This window comes from Ostrea edulis, chromosome 1 (assembly GCF_947568905.1).
Source record: "Ostrea edulis chromosome 1, xbOstEdul1.1, whole genome shotgun sequence".
NCBI lineage: Eukaryota > Metazoa > Mollusca > Bivalvia > Ostreida > Ostreidae > Ostrea > Ostrea edulis.
This window is the reverse complement of record NC_079164.1, coordinates 103941174-103963669: the sequence shown is the minus strand read 5'-3', so window position 1 is coordinate 103963669 and position 22496 is coordinate 103941174. Positions and strand designations below refer to the sequence as shown.

At 33.9% G+C, this 22496-nt stretch overlaps 2 protein-coding genes across 2 annotated transcripts in view; one reads left to right on the top strand and one right to left on the bottom strand.

Moving 5' to 3' along the window:
* Window positions 1-18859, top strand: part of LOC130048427 (sodium- and chloride-dependent transporter XTRP3-like) — a 39291-nt gene extending 20432 nt beyond the window's left edge. The window contains exons 4-9 of the mRNA XM_056145127.1: window positions 7508-7749; window positions 8096-8243; window positions 8491-8695; window positions 8809-8968; window positions 9289-9451; window positions 13057-18859. Coding sequence (XP_056001102.1) covers window positions 7508-7749; window positions 8096-8243; window positions 8491-8695; window positions 8809-8968; window positions 9289-9451; window positions 13057-13395 — 1257 coding nt within the window. The 3' untranslated portion in view covers window positions 13396-18859. The remainder of the gene's footprint in view (window positions 1-7507; window positions 7750-8095; window positions 8244-8490; window positions 8696-8808; window positions 8969-9288; window positions 9452-13056) is intronic.
* Window positions 18860-21625: 2766 nt separating this feature from the next.
* On the bottom strand, window positions 21626-22222 carry LOC130048534 (uncharacterized). The gene is made up of 2 exons (XM_056145392.1): window positions 21977-22222; window positions 21626-21892 (listed from the first exon to the last, which is right to left on the bottom strand). The coding sequence occupies exons 1-2, from the start codon at window positions 22220-22222 to the stop codon at window positions 21626-21628; spliced, it is 513 nt and encodes a 170-aa protein (XP_056001367.1).
* Window positions 22223-22496: the final 274 nt, after the last annotated feature.

Genomic DNA, 22496 nt, shown 5'->3' with positions numbered 1-22496 from the left:
ATTTCTTGGATATGCATCGGCCTATTTTTCGTTCAAATTTTCAGGGATGATAGATATTCACTTGAACTCAATAGGTATTTTTAAAAATTTGATTACATCAATTATTACGTAAGATATAGACGTTTTTCCGATTTTTAGGGGGTCACTTTGCCCCCAAGTATTCTTGAAAACAATTCAAGATATAAAGCTGCAATTTTCAGCGATTGAATTCAGTTGAGTTGAGTTCATAGATGTGCAGACTCACATTCAAAAGTCTTTAATGCAAGAAACGTCGGAGCTCGCGAGGACTCGAAAAAATGTCACAATTTTTCACGGTATTTTTTGGACACAATTCCTTAAATATCTTTTTATGCAGAAATAATTTGAAAAGACATATATAACAAAAGTTGTAGATAATAATATGAGACCTATTTGACCATATCAAAGTTTTAGGGGCCAGCCCCTCAAATAAAGTACTGACGGGAGTCAAAATTATTTTTTAAGTATCTCAAAAACTAAAAAGAATTTGTTTAACAAAGTTGTTTGTTTTGATGTTTTGCAATTCATGATGTCGGTGAAATTATCATTGATTATATAATAAGGGATTTTAAGGGAAATAATGTATGAAACTTTGATGCCTTTTATCTCTTACACGAAAAATATCTTGTAAAACATTATGCAATATAAATTGGTCAGAATATGACTCTAAACAATGTGCCATCTTTAAAGTTTGTCTTAAGTTCCTTTCTAAGGAATTCAGGGGATGGCCCCTAAAACTGAATATCCTACATACATGTATCTTGAAAAATAATGTTTTGTTTATAAGCATTGTAGAATGAAATTTGTAGATAAAGACAAGATCAACGTTATCAAATTTTAGGGGTCAGTCCTTCCAATAAGGGCCGAAAGGGGTCAAAAGTATTTTTCAAATATCTCAAAAACAAAAAAGAATTTGATTATCATTACAAAAGAAAAGTTGTTTGTTTTTATGTTTTGCAAAGTTCTGCTGATGTCAGCAAAATGAAAACTTATTGCGTAATAAGGGATTTCAAGGGGCCCAATGTACGAAACTTTGATGCATTCTATCTCTTAAGTGAAAAATATTTTTAAAACGTACGTTGTATAACATATATTGGTCAGAATGTGAACTGTAACTGATAAAAATGAATTGTTCCAATCAAGATCTTATTCTATCTCATCAGAAATCGGACGGAAGACTTACAGCGAGCAACGAGATCGTGTCTAGTATTTATATTATTTTTTCTTTTCTCTCTATATTCCATAAATTACATGCTCTGTATTGATCAATATTGTCATCAGAATGATGAGAATGCATGTATCTCTAGAGAAAGAAGTATGAGATGATTTTCAGAATAAAACAGGTCTATCATATTAAAATGACTTGTGCTGTATTCATTCTGATTGTTGCACATATTTTTGTTTTCCTTCATTTATTAATAGGCTTTATTCATCCAGGATTACACAAATTAGCATAAAGAAGTTTTCATTGCAATCCTGCATTAGAACTGCTCTGCCTTTTGATTTCTTTGATGGTACCCTTATCTCCGTTTTTGCCTCCACACGAGAAACCATAGTTGAATAGCAACATTGTCAGTGTAGACAAATTAAATCAACATCGGAAATCGATAGAAATTGGTAGAAATGTAAAAACTTATATACCAGAATATTATCTATCAAAATCATTATATATTCAATAGAAAATGACAGTGATATTAATTAAATCCAAACTTATTCTTATAGTTTTGTTTATTGTGTTTAAACTAAAGAAATATACTGCACAGAAGTTGTCGTAAAGAAAATAACTTTTAATATGCCACCGGAGAGGGTACTACGATTGGGTAGAACATTGAAATTTATTGAAAATAAAAAAAGCAAAATATCATACACAATAATTACCGTAGATTAAAAAGTTACTGCAAACGTGAATGTTATCTTAGAAATTTCAAGACATCATTAGGTAAAGAAGATTAAAGGGACATATGACTCCTTTTCAAGGAAAAATATTAAATTAGGAATTATAGTACGTTGGTGGTCATTTAGAAATTTTTTTTTTAGAAAAGACAAAATTAAGTTATCTGATTGAAATTGGCCTATACTCAGTCAGATTTATTGCCATTGTAAATTTTTTAATTATTATAGTGGCAACTTTGAATAGAATTTACTTACTTAAAACATCTTTTGGTTAAGGTATCATCACAAGTCAAGGGTTATTGATTCGTTAATAAAGCCTCCAAAATTTAGCAAACAATTCAAAGGGTTGTGGACTAGCAATATAAACTTCAAGTGAAATTTATTCTGAGCAATATGTCATATACATGATCACCCTCCCTCTCTCTCTCTCTCTCTCTCTCTCTCTCTCTCTCTCTCTGAAATTTCAGCAAGAATATGTATCTACATCACAAATTTATCACATCTTTCTTCAAATCAAGATACCAGGGAGGGCAGGGGGGCACAAACTCTGATCAAAAATCGAAGTCTCTCAATTTCTGATGCCAAAACATCCATGATATGAACTGAACCACACTTTTGTTTTGGCATTGTTGAGGAGCTAATGTGCAGGGCGGTTTCATTTCTCTGTGAATTATGGTCCATAGGGGAAATAGATAGTTTAATTATCAAGGGAAAAATTTGAATTTTTGACATTTTTTCTTTAAATAGGCCATTGATACCATATAGTAAATAAAACATAGTATATGTAATTTAGACTTTCCATATTTCAGGACCAGTGAAGGTTATAGAACCGAAGGCTTCGATCGTGCTTGAGATAATTTTATCAAGTATGATTCCCACTTCTGTGAAAGTGTAAATAACTCTGAGACTCTATAAAAACATTCTAAATCCAAGAATTCTTTCAAGATTTATTGATTTCCTTCTACCATTGAAAATTTAATTATCAAAGGAGAGAAAACACAGCACATTGATGGATAGGGTTACACCATGGGCTCTATTTTGGTATCATTTAATCTATTTTGAGATGTGCATCTGGCAAGTGGATAAACCAGAATATGTGCATTTCTTGCATTCCTGAAAATGTAAATAAAGCTGCAGATGACGTATTTTCTGCTGACAATATGATCAGATACGGGGTGTTTTGGAATATCATGATTTTGTCAGAGATCTGTAATGTTTGATATTTTCATGGTTTTCTATTGGAGAAAAATACATGCTTATTAGTATATATATACCCAGCCTAATGACTTCATCTTTTTACAAAAGTTGCAGAAGGGATAATACATGTTGTAGCATTGCTGTGCATGTATGTGCAAATGTACTCCTACATGTACGGGCATGTGGGTATTCAAATGTCTTGTGAGCAAGCTTTAAACAAACCCATGGCACTGGGGGTCATCAAACTGCATCCTTGTTTCCCATGGTGAGTAACAATGTCAACCCGTACTGATTTTCATGGTCATGGGGGAAAGTCAAGGCCACTGAGGAAATTCCTTCAAATCCTTGTAGGTGGAATCGACCCTCACATATTGCCAAAAAGTTCAAAGTCCTGTTTTCCTTGTTATTTAGAACCCCTGTGTTATTTAGAACCCAGGTATTATATGCTATCCACTGCATACCTCCTAATATGCGATTTTCAATTTGTTCAACAGATTTTTCCCTTTCTCTTTTAAATCATATGTCCTTTCTCTTTTAAATCAATATCCTAAAAATTATTTCCATTGTTAGAGTCTATATCAGGTGAATATATATAGGACCAAACCCCCTAACCCCTGAGTTTGATTGAAAATATTTGCCTATTTTATGCAGCTTTTAGTTGTAAAATACTAAAATTCCTAGTTTCGATTGGAACCCTTATAAAATTGCATGGGGTGGAACCACTTCCTTGTGGAAAAATCCATATAAAGGTACACGCTCGCTTGAACGGTAGCACTGAGAGGCGTATAATCAATGATAGGGAGAATTTATGCATTTTACTGGATTCAGTTGATACTTATCAGACTGCAATGCAAAAATGTATATTTACAGTTCCAATTTTTTGCCTTTGATATCTTTACAACTTGTAATGATAGCCATTTCCTTATGAATGTGCTGCAATTGTGAAGAATGTATGAATCCTGATAAATATAGTACAATTATTTTAACAGCTGGAAATTTTAGCAGAAATGAATGTAGAATGTAAATATAAGAAATAAACTTCATTTTTGAAAATACATGAGGGTATGAACTGCAACGCTGCAGACTTTTCACGACCACTATGTCAACATGAAGCATCGCAGTTCATACTCTCATATACATGTATTTTCAAAAATGAAATTTATTTTTTAAAAGACATCGTTTTACTCAATAAGGGAACTTATATGTTGTACATTAATTTTTGAAAACTGAGGTAGTTGAATGATGTAACAGCTTGAATGGCAATGATTCGTATTGAATGAGTTGAATTAAGTCAGCCCCCCCCCCCCCCCCCCCCCCCCCCCAGTGTGATATCAACCACTTTAGCTGATGTAATATAACATATGATATGGATTTTACTAAGTAAATATTATCAATATATTTACATTTCTAATGTATTTACCTAGTTCGATATCTTTACCAATTGAAATGATAGCCATTTCCTCATGAATGTTAACAATGTGCATATATGAATCTTGATGAATACAGCACATGTTCACCTAATTTTGGAAAATATTCAGACAGAAATGTAAATATAGTAAAAGTAAATTTTCATTTTTGAAAGTACATGCAGGTATGAATAGCAACACTTCATGCTAGCATAACTTTTCATGAAGCGCTAAACTGCATGTAAATATCTTGTAATGCAAATATATGATATTGCATTGTATTTCTATCTGTGAATTCCCTGCAGCAAGTTTCAGTGTACGATACATTCTTTAAATTTCAAGCCCAAAATAATATTCCTGTGTGTCATATGATGAACATTATTTCAATTTAATATGGAAACTTTTAAAAAGTAATGTTTCTTTTTTGATAAATGAGGTGCTTTTAAACCTAGTGACAAATCTCTCAAATCATCATCTCACCATTAAGCCATTTGGTGCAACAATTAACAAACCAATGTCAACATTCTTTGAAAAACAACCTTTTTCAGGATCAGCTGCCTCTAGAACAACTTCATAAGATATTATCTGTTGCCGTATCTGGTGACCCTCTCTTTCACCTGTCTGTTTCTTTAGTCATATGCCTACTTTGCAGTCTAAACATGGTTTAGGTAAAGACCTTTATGAACCACTTCTTAAATCAGATGCCATTCTTGTCAACAAGTTGAAGTGCTTAATGTCTGTGTTAATTGCTCATTCATTATACAGCTTTAATGGAAATATACAGGGCCATCTCTCTCTCTCTCTCTCTCTCTCTCTCTCTGTAATCAGGTCATGGTTTGCTTCAGATACAGCTATCTAACATGGTTATACATCTCCATTATGCTATTGTTTGATGAAGTGCAATACATCTTGCTTCAAGGACAATTGGTTTCTGAGCATCAACAGCCTGTACTTTGTATTTAATCTGCAAAGTCAGCAGCATATTTAGTACCATATTAAGCACCAAAAGGTCAAGGATAAGATTCCGGTAATGCATTTTCTTCAAATTGACAATATAAGTCACCAATGTTTTTGTCAATCAGCTTGAAGTTAAAGAGCGAAGTGGTGCATGAGGCATGTGGCGTGATCAAATTCTGATTGGATCATAGTAAATTCCTAATAGTCACCATATTAACTATTATAATTGCATTTTCTTCATAAAAGGTCACTTTTACTTTGGATGTAAATCTGACTGACAGATTGAGACTAGCATTATACTTGAATGTGAGGTACATATTCTAGGTAGTATGTATGTAAATCTGACTGACAGATTGAGACTAGCATTAATATATTTGAATGTGAGGTACATATTCTAGGTAGTATGTATATATGTACATAAATGTTGATGCTCGTTTACTTCCTTCACTCATTAGCTTTTATTGGCTCTTCATTAATCACTTCATTGATTGGCAAGCAGTTTTGGATTCATTATGAAATAGACAATTTGGTTTGCAGGAGAACTGATTGGGTGTTCTGTGTGATTTATAGTACATGTCATCTAATTTCCTAGAAATTTAATCCATAATTCACAATGGAATCATGAATTTAATAGATTTTTGTAAAAGAAAAAAAAATTAAAAAACCAGATGTATGCATAAGGTCACTAATTTGTAGAGTACAGAAATTGAACTTAATAAATATGATTTATTTACTCTCCATTATGTTTATTTTAATAAGATTTGCATTTTATTAGGAGTATGCTAAATAACTTCACCTGTTCAGTGTTATTTGTACAGTGTTGTAAATAATATGCTGGCCCTTTGTTAATGAGCAGAATTAGAGTGCATAGTGATTTAAACTGATGACAAAATGTGCATCATTAAAAGCAGGTGTCATGAATTCAAGAGTCATTTTACAGGTGAAATTAGCTTCTGTTAGAGGTTACCCCTGTATTCTTTACATATCTCAATGTCATTCATAAGGATTCCTACTGTGTACCATTCCACTACCCAAAAAACGAGAGGGGGGGGGTATGATGTCATCACTCTGTCCCTTGTCCATCTGTCCATATATTTTTTTATTAAGAGATTTTCTCCATAACACTGTTGAATGATTTTAGCCCTAAGTTGTGGAAATGTTATACATACTACCTAGCATTTTCAGGTTGATTTATCCACTATTGAGGTAGTTGTGACATTACATAAGCTTTGCCTGTGACCATTTGCCAAGGACGTTTGTACTATTTCAAGGTCATTGAAACTACTGTTCCAACTTTGTAACCAAAAAAATCTCTATGATAGACAATTCTTTGAAAAGTATCTTATTTCAGATATATCTATTGTATTTTTAGTGTGTTTGAATATGTACTTCTGTAATTTGAAGCTGAAGTCCTAAAATGATATGTCACTCCATTATTTGAATGAGTTGCAACAATATCAAACTCAATGTATAATGTTGTTAATCAGGCACCCAGATGTCCATGCATCAACATTTCACTTTTCTTTGCAATACATGAAATATTGTTTGAGCTATACTATTGAAACTCCGACTCTACACAATCATTACATGGCTCCGATTCACCATATTGTAAGCCAAGTTCAATTTTGACACATCTCATTGAAATTCTTTAACTCACATTGGAAATTTTGTAAAAGTTTCATTAGAGATGCATGTAGTCGGTACTTACCCATAGATTGGCTGACACTGTACTCTTAAGAAAATCATCCTCAGACATGACATATTAAAAATTGTAGACCCCTTATTTTACACAAAATGACTCAATGATGTCAAATCGTGAAAACATGATTTCGCAAGTGGACTGTCAATCAAGAGTTTTCACATGTATTTCAGCAATATAAATGTAAAAGTGAGTAATTTAATTTTGCGGGCTGTGCTCCTTGCTAAATTTCACGATGACAAATTCTCATGTATGTTTAATTAGGAATCTACAGTAGTGTGTTTTAAGCTATAAATGGAACATGTTGCAGACAATTTAAATATATGTCTTCTTCTAGCTTGACCGTTTGGAAGATCCCCAGGTGTGGTTGGATGCAGCCACTCAGATCTTTTACTCCTTTGGATTGGGCTTTGGAGGAATGATAGGTTTCTCCAGTTACAACCCAAGGAAAAACAACTGTGAGAAGGATGCCATTATAGTATCCATCGTCAACTGGTTCACCGCCATTCTGGCATCAGTGGTCATCTTTTCTGTGCTGGGATTCAAGGCCACAGTGATGTACGAAAAATGCATTCATAGGTAGGCAGTTATTTCGTTTTTTGTGTGAAATGCCAGAGAAAAATGAGTTGCTCTTTAAGTGACTGTAAATGGTCTAATTTTTCAGGAAGAACATGTATTATGATCTGTCTGTAATCGTATATAATGCCTCAACGGATGATTTTTAAGTGACATATTTAAGGAGTAAGTAGTAAAATTAATGTTGTGCATAATTGCATAATTATGTTTCATAAAAGGCCTTGAATGAACAATTGCATGCATAAAAGAGCATCAGTATTATGTGATGAAAGGGAGGGAACTCTTTTTGTTTCACATTCAATATCTTTATTGTTTTCTTCTGGGACTGAATTTTAGATTTCCTTTACAGGAATGTGGACTTCATTTCTAGTATATACCCAGAGTGGAACAGTACCACATTGACCGAGGAAATTTATCTCAATCAATTCCAGGCTAACCAGTCCTTGATGCAGACACTTAACCTTACTAAGTGTAGTCTGGAGGATGACTTAGATAATGTAACTTTAAAGTTTTATATACAGCAGACACTTAACCTTACCAAGTGTAGTCTGAAGGATGAATTAGATCATGTAACTTTAAAGTTCTATATACAATATACAATGCTCCCCTATATGTTTAAGCGTAAGGTGTTAGGAGTGTTAAAAGATATGTAATTTTATAGCTAGTGATTTTACACATTGTCCTGTACATGTTAGAATGCTTGATCAAGTGCAGGCTTTGCAGACCTAATTTTTGACATTGTAGGCAGCACAGGGGACAGGGTTGGCCTTTATTGTTTTCACAGAAGCCATTAATGAGTTTGGATCATCTGCTCCATTCTGGTCCATCATTTTCTTCCTCATGCTTCTCTCCCTTGGATTTGGCAGTGAGTTTGGTACACTAGAGGGAGTGACTACATCGCTGTATGATCTGAAATATCCAATCTTCAGAAAGAAATGGTTGGTCTCTGGTAAGACGATATGTTCAACTAAACAAATAATTCTTCACAAATTCTAGAATGTAAAAATGATAAAACAATTCACACACTAGGAAACTTTTAACATGTGGATGTGTCTTTTGCAGGACTTCTGTGCTTTGTCAGTATGCTTATTGGGATCCTGTTTGTTTTGGGGAGTGGATCATACTGGGTGGCTTTATTTGACTCCTTTGGTGGTTCCTTTCCGCTGATTACTATAGCACTGGTGGAAAGCTTTGGAATTGGCTGGGTGTATGGAGTTGACAAGTAATGTAGTTTATTAGTGTTTTCTGTTTGTGTATGTACTAAAATTATACCAAGATGTATTCATGAGTACCAGGCTGTTGAACTTACTATATATATTTAAGCAATTTTTTTGAAAGATGTAGTCTCATAACTGCACCGATGTGTGCATACAAATTGAGTAATTTGCGTAACTAATACTCTTTTTAATACAGTACCAATGACAGGAAATGTTAATCTTAGAATATGACACAGCAAGTCATGTGCATTTTCAACATCATGTTGAATAATATTTCAACTCAAAAAGCAGTAATTTAAAGGTGTGTGATTGTTATATTCTTTAGCTTTGCTCGAGATATCAAGGAAATGATTGGTCATGAACCACACAAATACTGGAAGATCATGTGGAAGTTTGTGGCCCCTGTATTCATCGCAATCCTGTTAGCAGCCACCCTCATCAGCAAATTCCTGAAGCCTATCACATACTCTGTCTATAGTTATACTAAGGTAAATTCCTCATCCAACCACATACTCTGTCTATAGTTATACTAAGGTAAATTCCTCATCCAATCACATACTGTCTATATAGTTATACTAAGGTAAATTCCTCATCCAACCACATACTCTGTCTATAGTTATACTAAGGTAAATTCCTCATCCAATCACATACTCTGTCTATAGTTATACTAAGGTAAATTCCTCATCCAATCACATACTCTGTATATAGTTATACTAAGGTAAATTCCTCATCCAACCACATTCTCTGTCTATATAGTTATACTAAGGTAAATTCCTTATCAGATTGCAGCACTGTAAAAGTCATTTTTGTGGTTATAGCGAACGCAGTGAGCCAGCACAAAGTGCTGGCTCGCACTGCGAGCTCTACTGACTAGAGCACGGGAAATAATCCGAGCTAAATCTAAACCTCTAACAAGGAAAATTTTGAGACGCCAATTCCAGAAGTCCCTTGTTAAAAATAGTGGCGATCTCGCAAAGTCACACCTTGAAATATGATTGTGAACTTATGTGTATTATATCCTAATCTTGTGGTCTCCTAGCTTGAAAATTCAGTGCACAATTAGGCATAATGTTTAACGAAGTGCAATGTTGATGAAAGGCAGGCTAAGATGATGTGTGACGTCATGTCTACGTTTTGGCGTACGTCATAATAAGACTGACAGTGGCGGATCTAAATACAATGTTATTTCTATTTGTAAAAGTCGTGCTACCAGGACAATATACTAAACATTAGGTATATGTAATATGGCATCAAATACAAATTGTGTATAATCGATTGCAAACCACAAATCTGATTGAAATACTAAAGTCAAAAGGAATTGATTACTCCAACAAGATGGGGGAAAAAAGACTATATGAGGGAGCACAGGTACTGAATTTGAAAAAAGAAATTGATCGATATAAATTAAGCTCAACCGCAAGACGAACTGTAAAAGAAAAACAAGAGGCCCATGGGCCACATCGCTCACCTGAGTCACCTTGGACCATATCTGAAGACTTTCCATATATATTTGTATGTAAAACTTTTGACCACCCCCCCACTTGTGGCCCCATCCTACCCCCCGGGGGTCATGATTTGAACAAACTTGAATCTGCACTATGTCAGAAAGTTTTCTTGTAAATATCAGCTTTTCTGACTCGGTGGTTATTGAGAAAAAGATTTTAACTATATATGTGTATGTAAAACTTTGATCCCCCTTGTGGCCCCATCCTACCCCCGGGGGCCATGATTTGAACAAACTTGAATCTGCACTATGTCAGAAAGTTTTCATGTAAAAATCAGCTTTTCTGGCTCAGTGGTTCTTGAGAAGAAGATTTTTCCTATATATTTGTATGTAAAACTTTGATCCCCTATTGTGGCCCCTTCCAACCCCCGGGGCCCATGATTTGAACAAACTTGAATCTGCATTATGTCAGGAAGCTTTCATGTAAATCTCAGCTTTTCTGGCTTAGTGGTTCTTGAGAAGAAGATTTTTAAAGTTTTTCCCTATATATTTGTGTGTAAACCTTTGATCCCCCTTGGGGCCCCATCTTATCCCCGGGGGCCATGATTTGAACAAACTTGAATCTGCACTATGTCAGAAAGTTAACTTTCTTTCATGTAAAAATCAGCTTTTCTGACTCAGTGGTTCTTGAGAAGAAGATTTTTAAAGATTTTTCCTATATATTTGTATGTAAAACTTTGATCCTCTATTGTGGCCCCATCCAACCCCAGGGGCCCATGATTTGAACAAACTTGAATCTGCATTATGTCAGGAAGCTTTCATGTAAATCTCAGCTTTTCTGGCTTAGTCGTTCTTGAGAAGATTTTTAAATGATCCCACCCTATTTTTGCATTTTTGTAATTATCTCCCCTTTGAAAGGGACATGACCCTTCATTTGAACAAACTTGAAAGCCCTTCACCCAAGGATGCTTTTGGCCAAGTTTGGTTGAAATTGGCCCAGTGCTTCTGGAGAAGAAGTCGAAAATGTGAAAAGTTTAACAGACGGATGGACAGACAGACGACGGACAAAAAGCAATCAAAAAAGCTCACTTGAGCTTTCAGCTCAGGTGAGCTAAAAAACCTATGCACATCCAACACAAGAACTTTTCTTGCAAATAATGGGATTTATATGCTTTTAAAGTTATTCTGTCAAACTCTTAAACTTTGTAAGCATATATGTACCTTATTCCTCCTTTTCCACTATTTCTAAATAAATAATCCATCAGTCGGACATCTTTTTTTTTTAAATCAAGGCTTTTATGACACTAATTAACACAATTGATGTGTATCCAAACTCCATTGATTTAAGCTATTTAAAAAGATTACAAAAAATCAATGGAATTTGACCAAAACATTTTTAAAAAAACAACAATTTGTTTTTTTCCACATCTAAAGCTGTTTCCTTGAAACATTCGGTAATGCAAAGCACGCGATGACCCATGAACAACAACCCCCCCCCCCCGATAAACAACCATGCCACTTGCTATTAATGACTGAAAAATCAATAATTAAATCTAGTTTTGTAAATAAATCTTAATGTATCTTAGTGGAGAGGGGCTCAACTATGTTGCAATTTATTCAATAATTACATGTGAATGCTGAAATATTTCGAATTGTGTTAAAATTAGGATTATGTACAATATTATAAATATTGTTCTCAGTATAATTTTCTCTTCTGAAACATGCCATTGCTACAAGAAGACTTATATGAATTTGATTTTTTTAAAATTAGATAGGTGCCCATAAAGGAGGGGGGGGGGGGGTAATAGAGAAAAATTCTGGATCCATACAATAGTGTTGAATTTATCAATTTATTCAAAATTATCATTATATTGAAATGCCATTTATGTTCAAAGGCAGTGCTGTTCACACAGTTTTACAAACTTGAAAGGTTTACAACAAGACTTGGGTATTTTTATCACACAATTTAGTGAATTAGAAAGATCGATTGAGAGTAGAAATAAGGAAAGGAGAGAGGCAGTCGAGAGGATACAGTTCAGAACAAGTCACGCGTCAAAGGTTAAGCAAGTCACCGTGAAGGCAGCAGAAATATACTGTATATAGTATAAAAAATATTTCAATCACATTCATGAATAATATGGTTGTAAAATGTTCATGCTGGGTACTTTGGAGTGATCTAAATGTAGCAAGAAGCTTATACAGGACATTAATATAAAACTCCAGGAGAAAACTAAATAGGCTGTTTCTGCTGCCTAATTTCATTCATGTACTGAGTATTTGGCAAATAGATATTGTTTAAATTGAACCTAGTCGAATGGTCAAAACATGGACATTACAAAATATATATGCGTATATATGTAGCTGCACTCACTCAAACGGTAACACCATCAACATATTAATGAAATAAGAATTATACCCTCTAAAAAGTGTCATGATCAAAGGGGAATGGGTATGCCATAGTCATGTGCTGAAATTTTGGAGTCCCTAATTGAGGTTTACTTTGTTGTAATGTGCTGTTAAAGTGTGGTTACATTATTGCAGACAGTTCCGTATGTGAACAAAAACGCTTGGTTTTCCAATATCAAGTACCGGTTCTTGCATTTGTTAGAAGTGGTGTACTGCTTAATGGTGTGTCATTAACATTTTCAGTATATCATGGTGCCAGAGAAATACCCTTGGTGGGCAGGAGCCATCGCTGCCTTTCTTGTTCTCTCCTCTGTTCTGTGCATTCCAGTGGTGGCCGTGGCTAGAAAGCTGGGATTCCTCAAGTTTGAAGGACCTACTGCCAAGAACATTGTCGTAGAAACAGGTGGTCATACCCAGTCCACAGCAGCATTTTTAAAATCGGATAACGACTCGGGGCATAATTCTGATGACATCAATGACGAGTATGTTGTTGCAGATCGAGACACAAGTTGTGCTATACCAGAAAAACCTGAGAGAGTCAAATTTGACGACATCTTAGAAAATGCCGAAAGTAGACTATAATGATTGTTAGGGGTTTTTTCCTGCTTTTACGGGGTTCTATTCCATTTCAGGATTTTTTTTTTTCTGTGTGTTGAATATATTATAGAGTGTCCTTTTGCTTGTTTCTGTTGAATTAATGTTAGAGACCTCAAATTGTTCAAATTTGTTATTATTGCTTAATCATAAACAGGCACAAGCAATAAAATGTACGTTTCCAGGCATGAATTAATTTTTACCAAAATATTTATTTGTTTTTCATCCCAGGAATGAAAGCATGGTCATGTCTATGGTTTCGATTATGCCAGGAACAGTGATTTGTTGATTTGTCTGCCCATCTTGTTTAACACTAAAACATCAACATCTCTTTGATTTTTGTGTATTATGTACAAGCTGGGGTAATTGGAATTTCATATATAGAATCCAAAGGAAGAAGAGTAATAAGTTAAGGGTTAATGGACAGTTTTCCTACATGCATGCTTCATTTATCTTGGGGTATTTTACTATATTCTTTCTAGTACTTTTATATGTGGTTTATAGACTGAAACAGTGTCTTTTGATTATATAATCTGTTCATAATTAGAATTAGTTATGTCAGTTTTGAAATTGTTTGAATTATTATACAAAAGACAGTTTACAAGTTTTGCATCAAGAGGTAACAAAAGCATCTCAGCTATATATGCTAAATGTTCTTATATTCTTTTGTGCAAGTTTTTTTCTCTCGAGATTTATTAGTGATTCATATCTTTTTTATTACAATCTTCGGCAAAATCTAGTCAGTCTGCCAAAGACAGTAATTATTTATCTATCAACGAGTAATTTGATATCGATTGACAATCATTCTTCATCCAGTTAAATATTCTGGATATAATGTTTTTTTACCAGTATTGTACCAGTGATGGATACTGTAAAATTGGATAATTCAACGGGACTTGTAAAACACGATCCGATTTAACCCCATCAACATTCTTTATATCGTAGAAATGGAGTTGCGTCCTTAGAATGATGTCAAAATATGTTAGCCTCCTCTGTTTTATGCTTTGTAGCTATATATTGCTCCACCTGCTATAAAATTAAAAGTAAAAGGAATCAAAGTATTAAATTCTACTTATTTTAATTGCTCCAACCTAATTACTTTGCAGTGTATATCATATAAAATGAGTAGAAATAACTTTCATTCCTGAAATTTACTTTCATTCCATGACAATTCAAAGTGCCAATTTTATCCTTTTAATACCTATAGCTCCAAGGACCTGAAATTTGATAGCAAACTCATTTATACATCAAAATACAAGACTGGGGTTGTAGGTCAGCTCATTTCAATTTTATGACCTCTTAAGACCTTGATCATTTCTTGGTTACTTTTAATACCATAAACTTTAATCATTTTACAAACTGTATGCTTCAAACAAGGGTAGTATTAAAGATATCTGGATTAAATTAGTGGTCAAAAGATAGACAATTAGAAAATGATAGACAATTAGAAAATGCGAGTTGTCACAGTTTCTCCTCATGTTGACAATTTTTCACCTTCAGCAACCCTTAGTTTTTGACAGCTATAGGTAATGAAGATTAAAACTCATTATTTTTTTCCTTTGTAGCTCCTGTTCTAATAATTATACTTCATTGGTTTACTAAAATATTATCGGTTCAATTTCCTTAAACCCATAGCACTGATCTGTTTCTCTGCAGAGGAATGGAATAACACTTTCTTCGGTGGTTATTTTTCTGCTCATCTATTATTGGAAGAAGAAAAACTAGTTAAGCTAGGTAACCACTGTGTTGTGAAATAAAATCACCAATCATTGTCTGGGATATGGAATGAACATTTCCAAAAATTCAATCCCTTACGACAAGGAGAAAAATACAGAAAATAACCAAACCTGTTAACTGTTAAGAACCTATTCTTTCTCAATCTAATCTTGTACTTAATTTTACAATACCTTGGCCTTTCTGGGGAGCTTGTACGTGTATATAAAGACTGCAGAATAATTTGAAGAAATTGCATTCTCATCTTTCACAATTTACCTGCCATTTAGTGCTCTAAATTAAGATGAAAATACTTAATTTATATGTGGTGTTTCTCTTCCTAAGCTCACCCTGAAATGTCTTTTTAGAATGCATGAAATTTTGTTTGTCAAAGAAGTGAGTATTTAATTTTGCTAGATATTTTTAAATGGTGTTAATGTTGCCAATTCTTGTATTATAGTATAGTTGTTTTGGGGGACTTTTTTGCACTTTATCATTTTGTTGTACGAAATGGTCTACATTCGATATGCTGTTTACAGAGTTTTAAATCACAAAATCAAAGTTTCCTCTCATCTGTTATCCCACACATTTGACTTTATTTCTAGTTTGTTTGTAGGCTTTTTTGTTGTTAGTTTTTGGATGTTTTTATTCGGAAAGGGGAGGGGGGGTTTCGATGTTGGTCTTTGTTCATAGTGCTTTTATTTGATTGCTATATTGTTTCAAAACCAATTTCTATTTTATAATTCTGTGCAAAACCACATCTTGGATACATTTAAAGTGGCTTATCATAGTTTTACATGAATTTGTATTTATCAGAAAATGCAGAGAAGTAGTGCATTTCTTAAATCTTTTTCTGATAGTTTATACTGGCTGTCAATCTTCCGTCGACCAGAACTATTTTCGTGTGATTTGTGATGATGCATTAACTACGTATTAGACATGCAATGTCGTGTCAGGCTTGTGTTTTTTCAAACCTTTCTGTGTGGCTATAACTGTAGCATTTTGTATTCAAAAAAATAAATAATAGATTCAATACCAAAAAAACTGTGAACATGGAAATGTTTGTGTGGTAATATGAAGGGAGAGAAAATTTGCTAAATTACCCTTCACAGATGTTTCTTTCAAATCACATATGCATTATTATCCTCACAAAAACCAAAATTGTCATGTTTACAGATATAATTAATGTAACTGCATCAGGTACAGTGTACCTTTAAGTAGATTTCAGTGAAACATTCAAGATTCTGTTCTGAAAATAAGTGTGTATTATATTTATACATATACCAATACATGTATATCATTCTTACCATACACAGTTTAAGACTTGAGAATTTTTGTTGTTATAAGCTAGTTTTTGTTTGTTGAATGTGTTTTTGTTTTTATACTGGGTATATATTTTGTTTTACCGCTTGTATATTTCTTGTTTTTATTGCTTCTGACTCAGAAAATTTGAAGTTAAATTTTGGGTATATTGATGTAACAGTATATGTTGATACTTTATAGACAGATGATTACAGAACAATTTGAAAGTTTGTTTCCGTCCATGTTTTGGTGTCAGAATTGAATCTTATTCTCTGAAGCCTTCATGGAAAATGATTGAAGGTATAATTTCATTACCGGAACTTCAATTCAATCTCTTGAAGTGTTTAATGAAAATATAAGCATTTCCTGTATTTGCACACAATCACCATACCAAAGTACTGCCTTATTTTTGTCTGTGTTGTATGCATATTTTAAGAGCACTGCAGCTTGATGCCATTTGGTAAAAAACATTTGGGGGCTTTAGAGTTGGTGTATGTAAGAGTGTATCTGTATAAGGAAATTCACAATGCAAGATATTTGTTGATGCAAAAACAAAACTCTTTCATACGATGATAAATGTTATGGTGGGGCATTTTTTGAATCTCATCATAGCAATTATTTTGCCTTGTTTTTTTTTAAAATTTTGTTGCATAAAATGCATCAGTTATCAAGAGAATTGCAAACTTTTATTTTGAAGCAATTGATGCAAAACATGAGGGTTTTTTGTGTGTGTGTTTTTTAAATCCAAGTATTTTAAAGTGTGATCTGCAAGGGTAAATTTTTTACTGTAGAACACATTTTTAAAGAGATTTCTATGATGATCTTTAGAAGTAAGATATGTTGTACATTAAAATCATTGTAAATATTCACAAGGGTAGATCCTGATAATTTTCAAAGGGAGATGGGGAAAGTGTGACCCAAGTTGTACCCTTTCCACCCAAAAAAGAGGGAGGGGTGAAGAACCCAAAATGCCCCCCCCCCCCCCCCCCCCCCCCCCCCCCCCCGACCATTTTTGTTCAAACAAAGGGGAATGCATTGTCCCTTGCAAATATTCACAAGGGTAGATCCTGATAATTTTCAAAGGGAGATGGGGTTAGTGTGACCCAAGTTGTACCCTTTGCCACTGATGAAAATATAATGTTTAGTGAGCATCTGCAATTTTCACCTTTACAATATATTTCTTTTTTGCTATGTAGCTTTTATGAAGGGAAAATGTCTTGCTACATTTCATGACCTTGTATATATCAGTTCATTATAGCAACTGCAGCAGCATTAAGAAAATGGTGTGTACTTGTCATTGTGTAATCGTCATTGTGTAATTATCGTACGAGATGTTGATGAATTTTTATTCTTTTCAGTGATGTTTCTTTCACTGTTATCCACTTTTGAACTAAATGCAAGACTGGTGGTTTTTCCCTATTTGACTGTATAAATGTACACATCTTGTCAATGAATAAAATTTGGCTATCCAATGCAGAACTGGGATGAAACCACCATCTTTAAGCTACAAGTTTGAGGATGGATACCAGTTTATAAAAGTATGTTAATATATGATCTACAGACTGGTCTCGGGGAATGTGATGGGATATCATGTTATAGATATTGCCTATAGACAGTAACATCACACGTCAACGTGATATCTAGGGTTTCGAGTGCTAGTCTGTGGAGTCTGTTCCTCAGGGATAAGAATTGTAGGATTGTGTTTCCTAGCCTCGTGATTACTCAAAGCATTTTAAAAAAATCCTACGCTGTAGTGTGTACCTTCAGTATTAAATAATAACTTCTACCAAATTATTGTACAAGTTCTTACAACATGGCTATATGTGTATAGTCAAGGGTCAAGAAAACTTAGACAATGTGAATTTTTATTTCAAAGGTTAGAAAGACCTGCAAGATGAATTTTGTGTATGTAATATATGGTATTTCATCTACAAACATATAGATATAAGATCTGAATAGAATCGATTTTTCATAGTATCTCTATTAGCAAGAGTGCTTGAAAATAGATATTTTATTCAATTCCACATGATCAATGCAGTTCTGGGTACCTAATGCTTTATTATGTTAAGCATCCATGCAACATATAGATGATTAATGAGCACAAGTTTAAAGATCTGCACAAATTTTGTCTTGATTGTTATCAATGTCATCATTCTCACGTGTGTGTTATTATCGCTGTCATCATTCTCACGTGTGTGTTATTATCGCTGTCATCATTCTCACGTGTGTGTTATATTGATTGATGAGGAATTTAGCTTTCTGATTTTGACACATACATACAGCTGTATTGTATAGTGTTCAACAATTTGATATATTTCAAAATGAATGAATGATTTCAACTTTTAACTGTACATGCATATATTATGTAATAAAATAACATTCTGTATCTTCAAGCCTGTACCAAAATAAAAGACAAGAAAAAAAAGTAATAACTGGTGACAGCTGTCTTTTGTATTTGTATGGTACATTATGTAAATGTTTGTCTTGGGTCACGTATAACGATGAAATATTCATCCTTACTAGTCCGTATAAAACAGATCTCATAATAAAGGTTAACTATATACAATTCTTGACTTTCGATTTGGTCTACCCATGACTATACAAATTAGTCAGGTATTTGTTGGCAGAGGCTGTAGGCCTCATTCAACCATCATCGGACCAAGTTGGTATTATGTGTGTAGGCTTTGGTCAACTAGTTCCTGACCAGGTCCATATTGTCAAAAGTAGACTGAATCAAAAGTCAATAATTGCTTTATTAAATGATCAGGAATTTAACAACTGTTTTCACAATATAATGTCTCTTCCTTAAAGTAATTCCACCCTAGTGATATGTCATATAAGCTAAGATTTTGCAAAATCATTGATTTATTTAAATTTATTAATGATAGGAACTTTAATTTTGTTGGTCACAGAGTGGGTCAAACTTTTAGTCGTATATAATTAATCAATTATATGTTTCAAAATATTGAATCCAAGGGCAATAATGCTGTTTTCATTTTTTTTTTTTTTTATTATTTATCGAGTCCAATATGTATGGAGCGCCAAATTAACATAAACTCAAATAATTGAAGATATCTTCAATTATTTGAAGATATCATCAATTCATTTGATGCGCGCAACAATTTAATTAAAGATATCTTCAAATAATTAATGATATCTTCAATTCTGAATTATTGCGCGCATTAAATGAATTGATGATAGCATTAATTCTTCTGCTGAATTGATGCGCGCTTTAATTGAATTAATGATCTCTTCAAATGAATTAATGATATCAACAATTGAATTGATGCGCGCTACAATTCAATTGAAGAGAGCAATAATTGATATAATGCGCGCATTAAATCAATTGATGAGAGCAATAATTGAATTGATGCGCGCATTAATTCATTTGATGAGAGCAATAATGGATTTAATGCGCGCATTAATTAAATTATTGCTCTCTTCAATTGAATTAATGATATCTTTAATTCATTTGAAGAGAGCAATAATTCTTTTAGAGAGAGCAACTAAATAATTAAAGATATCTTCAATTCAACATATCCACGATTGAATTAATGATCTCTTTAATTGAATTGTTGCTCTCTTTAAAAGAAGTGATGTGCGCATTAATTCCTTATACAAAAGCATTGTAAATAATTAAAGATATCTTCAATTGAATTAAAGAGATCATCAAATTATTTATACCGAGCTCTAAATCAATTATTGCGAGCAATATTTCTACGAAATTAATGCTCTCATCAATTGAATTGAAGAGAGCAATATTTGAATTAATGCGCGCATCAAATCTCTTATTGCTCTCATTAATTCAATTGATGCTCTCATCAATTGAATTGAAGAGAGCAATAATTGAATTAATGCGCACATTAAATCAATTATTGCTCTCATTAATTCAATTGATGAGAGCAATAATTGAATTGAAGCGTGCATTGATTCATTTGATGAGAGCAATAATTGATTGAATGCGTGCATTATTTCAATTAAAGAGAGCAATAATTGAATTGATGATATCTTCAAATAATTGAAGATATCTTCAATTATTTGAGTTTATGTTAATTTGACGCTCCATAAATATGGGATAGATTTTCTTTATTTTGTATAGGTTAGTCAAAAAACAGTTTCATGAAATTGTTATGAATACTATCATATCATTATGACCAGATTTGGGGGGGGGGGGGGGGTTGAAATTTTGATAATGCAATTTTCTGACTTTGATAATTATGATTCTGTTTTATGGATGTCTCGCATTTTAAAAAGTGTGATGACCCATAGATTTTATTTGATAATCTATTAGATTTAACTCTGAGTGTGATGACCTATAGATTTTATTTGATAATCTATTAGTTTTAACTCTGAGTGTGATGACCTATAGATTTTATTTGATATTCTATTAGTTTTAACTCTGAGAAATGGAAATAAATGCATTATATACTTTTATCAGATATTAATGCGAGCATGGATCAAGTTTAATCTTACATAAATTGTGAATTATAACATGTCCGTATAAAAATATTTCAACAATCAAAACCTAGAAACTGCAACAGTAATACCTGTATCTTCAGTTTTTACATCATAGTAGTGATTATGTTTGGGATAGCCATCAACAGTATTGAATCTGACTTAATTACTGATGCACAAAATTGGATTGATCAATATACTTTATTACTACAGTAACTTGATCCGAAGAGTCGGATCACGTCGAGTTGATAGGTGCGGATCATCAGATCACATGAGACGCAAAGCGTTTAGTACATGTATACAGTTTGCAATATCCTGTAGTTCTAACTGACTTCAATTTGATGTTTTGGTTGGGTCAGATTTCCATGGTTTGAGAAGAGCATGTTTTTAATGGGGACTTTATTTCATTGTTGAAGTTTTTATTATACAATTTTTGAGGTCAATATTATGCTTTACATACCTGAGAAGAACAATAATCAACGACCCGAGAACAATAATCAACGAGCCCAGGGGGCAAAATGAATATTGTACTTTGAGGGGTGCTAAGCATTGTACATGTATTGACCACGGAAATGCCAATAATTGTGTTATTGTATGACTGACTAATCAAAGCATCATAACTAGCTACTGTTGTCTTCAAAATAATATGTCCGTCGGATGGGACGTTAAAGGGTGTCCCGTGTCAAGGATCACAACCCCCTTGGCACGCAAAAGATTGTTTCCCTCATCATCATCATCGGCATTTTGATTAACGTGCAGGATTAGGTGCATCTTCCACAGCAGTAGGCTCCCTTCCAGGTAACTGGCTTGCTGCACGCATGACAGACCTAACATTTGACTTCCAGGCATCTCTATCCAATGGGTTAACATCACGAAGTCCCCACTCACGCTGGTCTTTTTCTAACTGTGCTTTCCAGGTCATCTTTGGTTGTCCTCCCTCTTTTTTCATTTTGAAGACATTATTGATTGCCCCACTGGATCTAGCAACATGCCCAAACCAGCGTAGCCTCTTCTCCTGCAGGATAGCGTCGAGGTCATCGATCCTAAGTCATGCCAGTAGCTCGCTTGATCTGACACTAGCCATGTCTTCTGGCTTTACCCTGCAAATCTGTCTGACCATGGCTCTGTCATTTCGTCGTAGGCGAAGGAGGTCTGGTTTTGGCAAGGGCCACGTCTCACTTGCGTACAGCATTGCTCTACGCACATATGTACTGCACAACCTGCCACGGGTCTTGTAGGAAAGATGACGGGAAGAGAGAACAGGCAATAGTTCCCTGAATTTATTCCAGGCCGTCTTCACACGAGTGATCGTTGAGAGTACACATCCTCCAGCCGCAGACAGCATGTCACCTAAGTAGCAGAAGGAAGCTACTACATGTACCTCTAGCTTGTCTGTTCCAACTTGAACTTCCTTCCCCGATGTTCGAAAAAGAGTAGGCTCACTGGGGGCCGTCAGGGAAACTCAAACACTCACAACTAAACATAATTCATTTAGTTAATTGCCGTAAAATGGCTGAAATATTGCCAAAATGGCGTAAAACCCCAATCAATCAATCTTCAAAATAATACCCGATCGGAAGTCTTTGTTTAAAGCTAGCGTAAGACATGGTCGAAAATAG

Bases quoted from the DNA above. Each gene is read 5' to 3' on its own strand.
- LOC130048534 (XM_056145392.1), bottom strand. From the start codon at position 22,222: ATGCTGTCTGCGGCTGGAGGATGTGTACTCTCAACGATCACTCGTGTG. The intron at 21,893-21,976 runs GTAAAGCCAGAA...GCTATCCTGCAG, and splicing joins TGGTCAGACAGATTTGCAGG to GAGAAGAGGCTACGCTGGTT.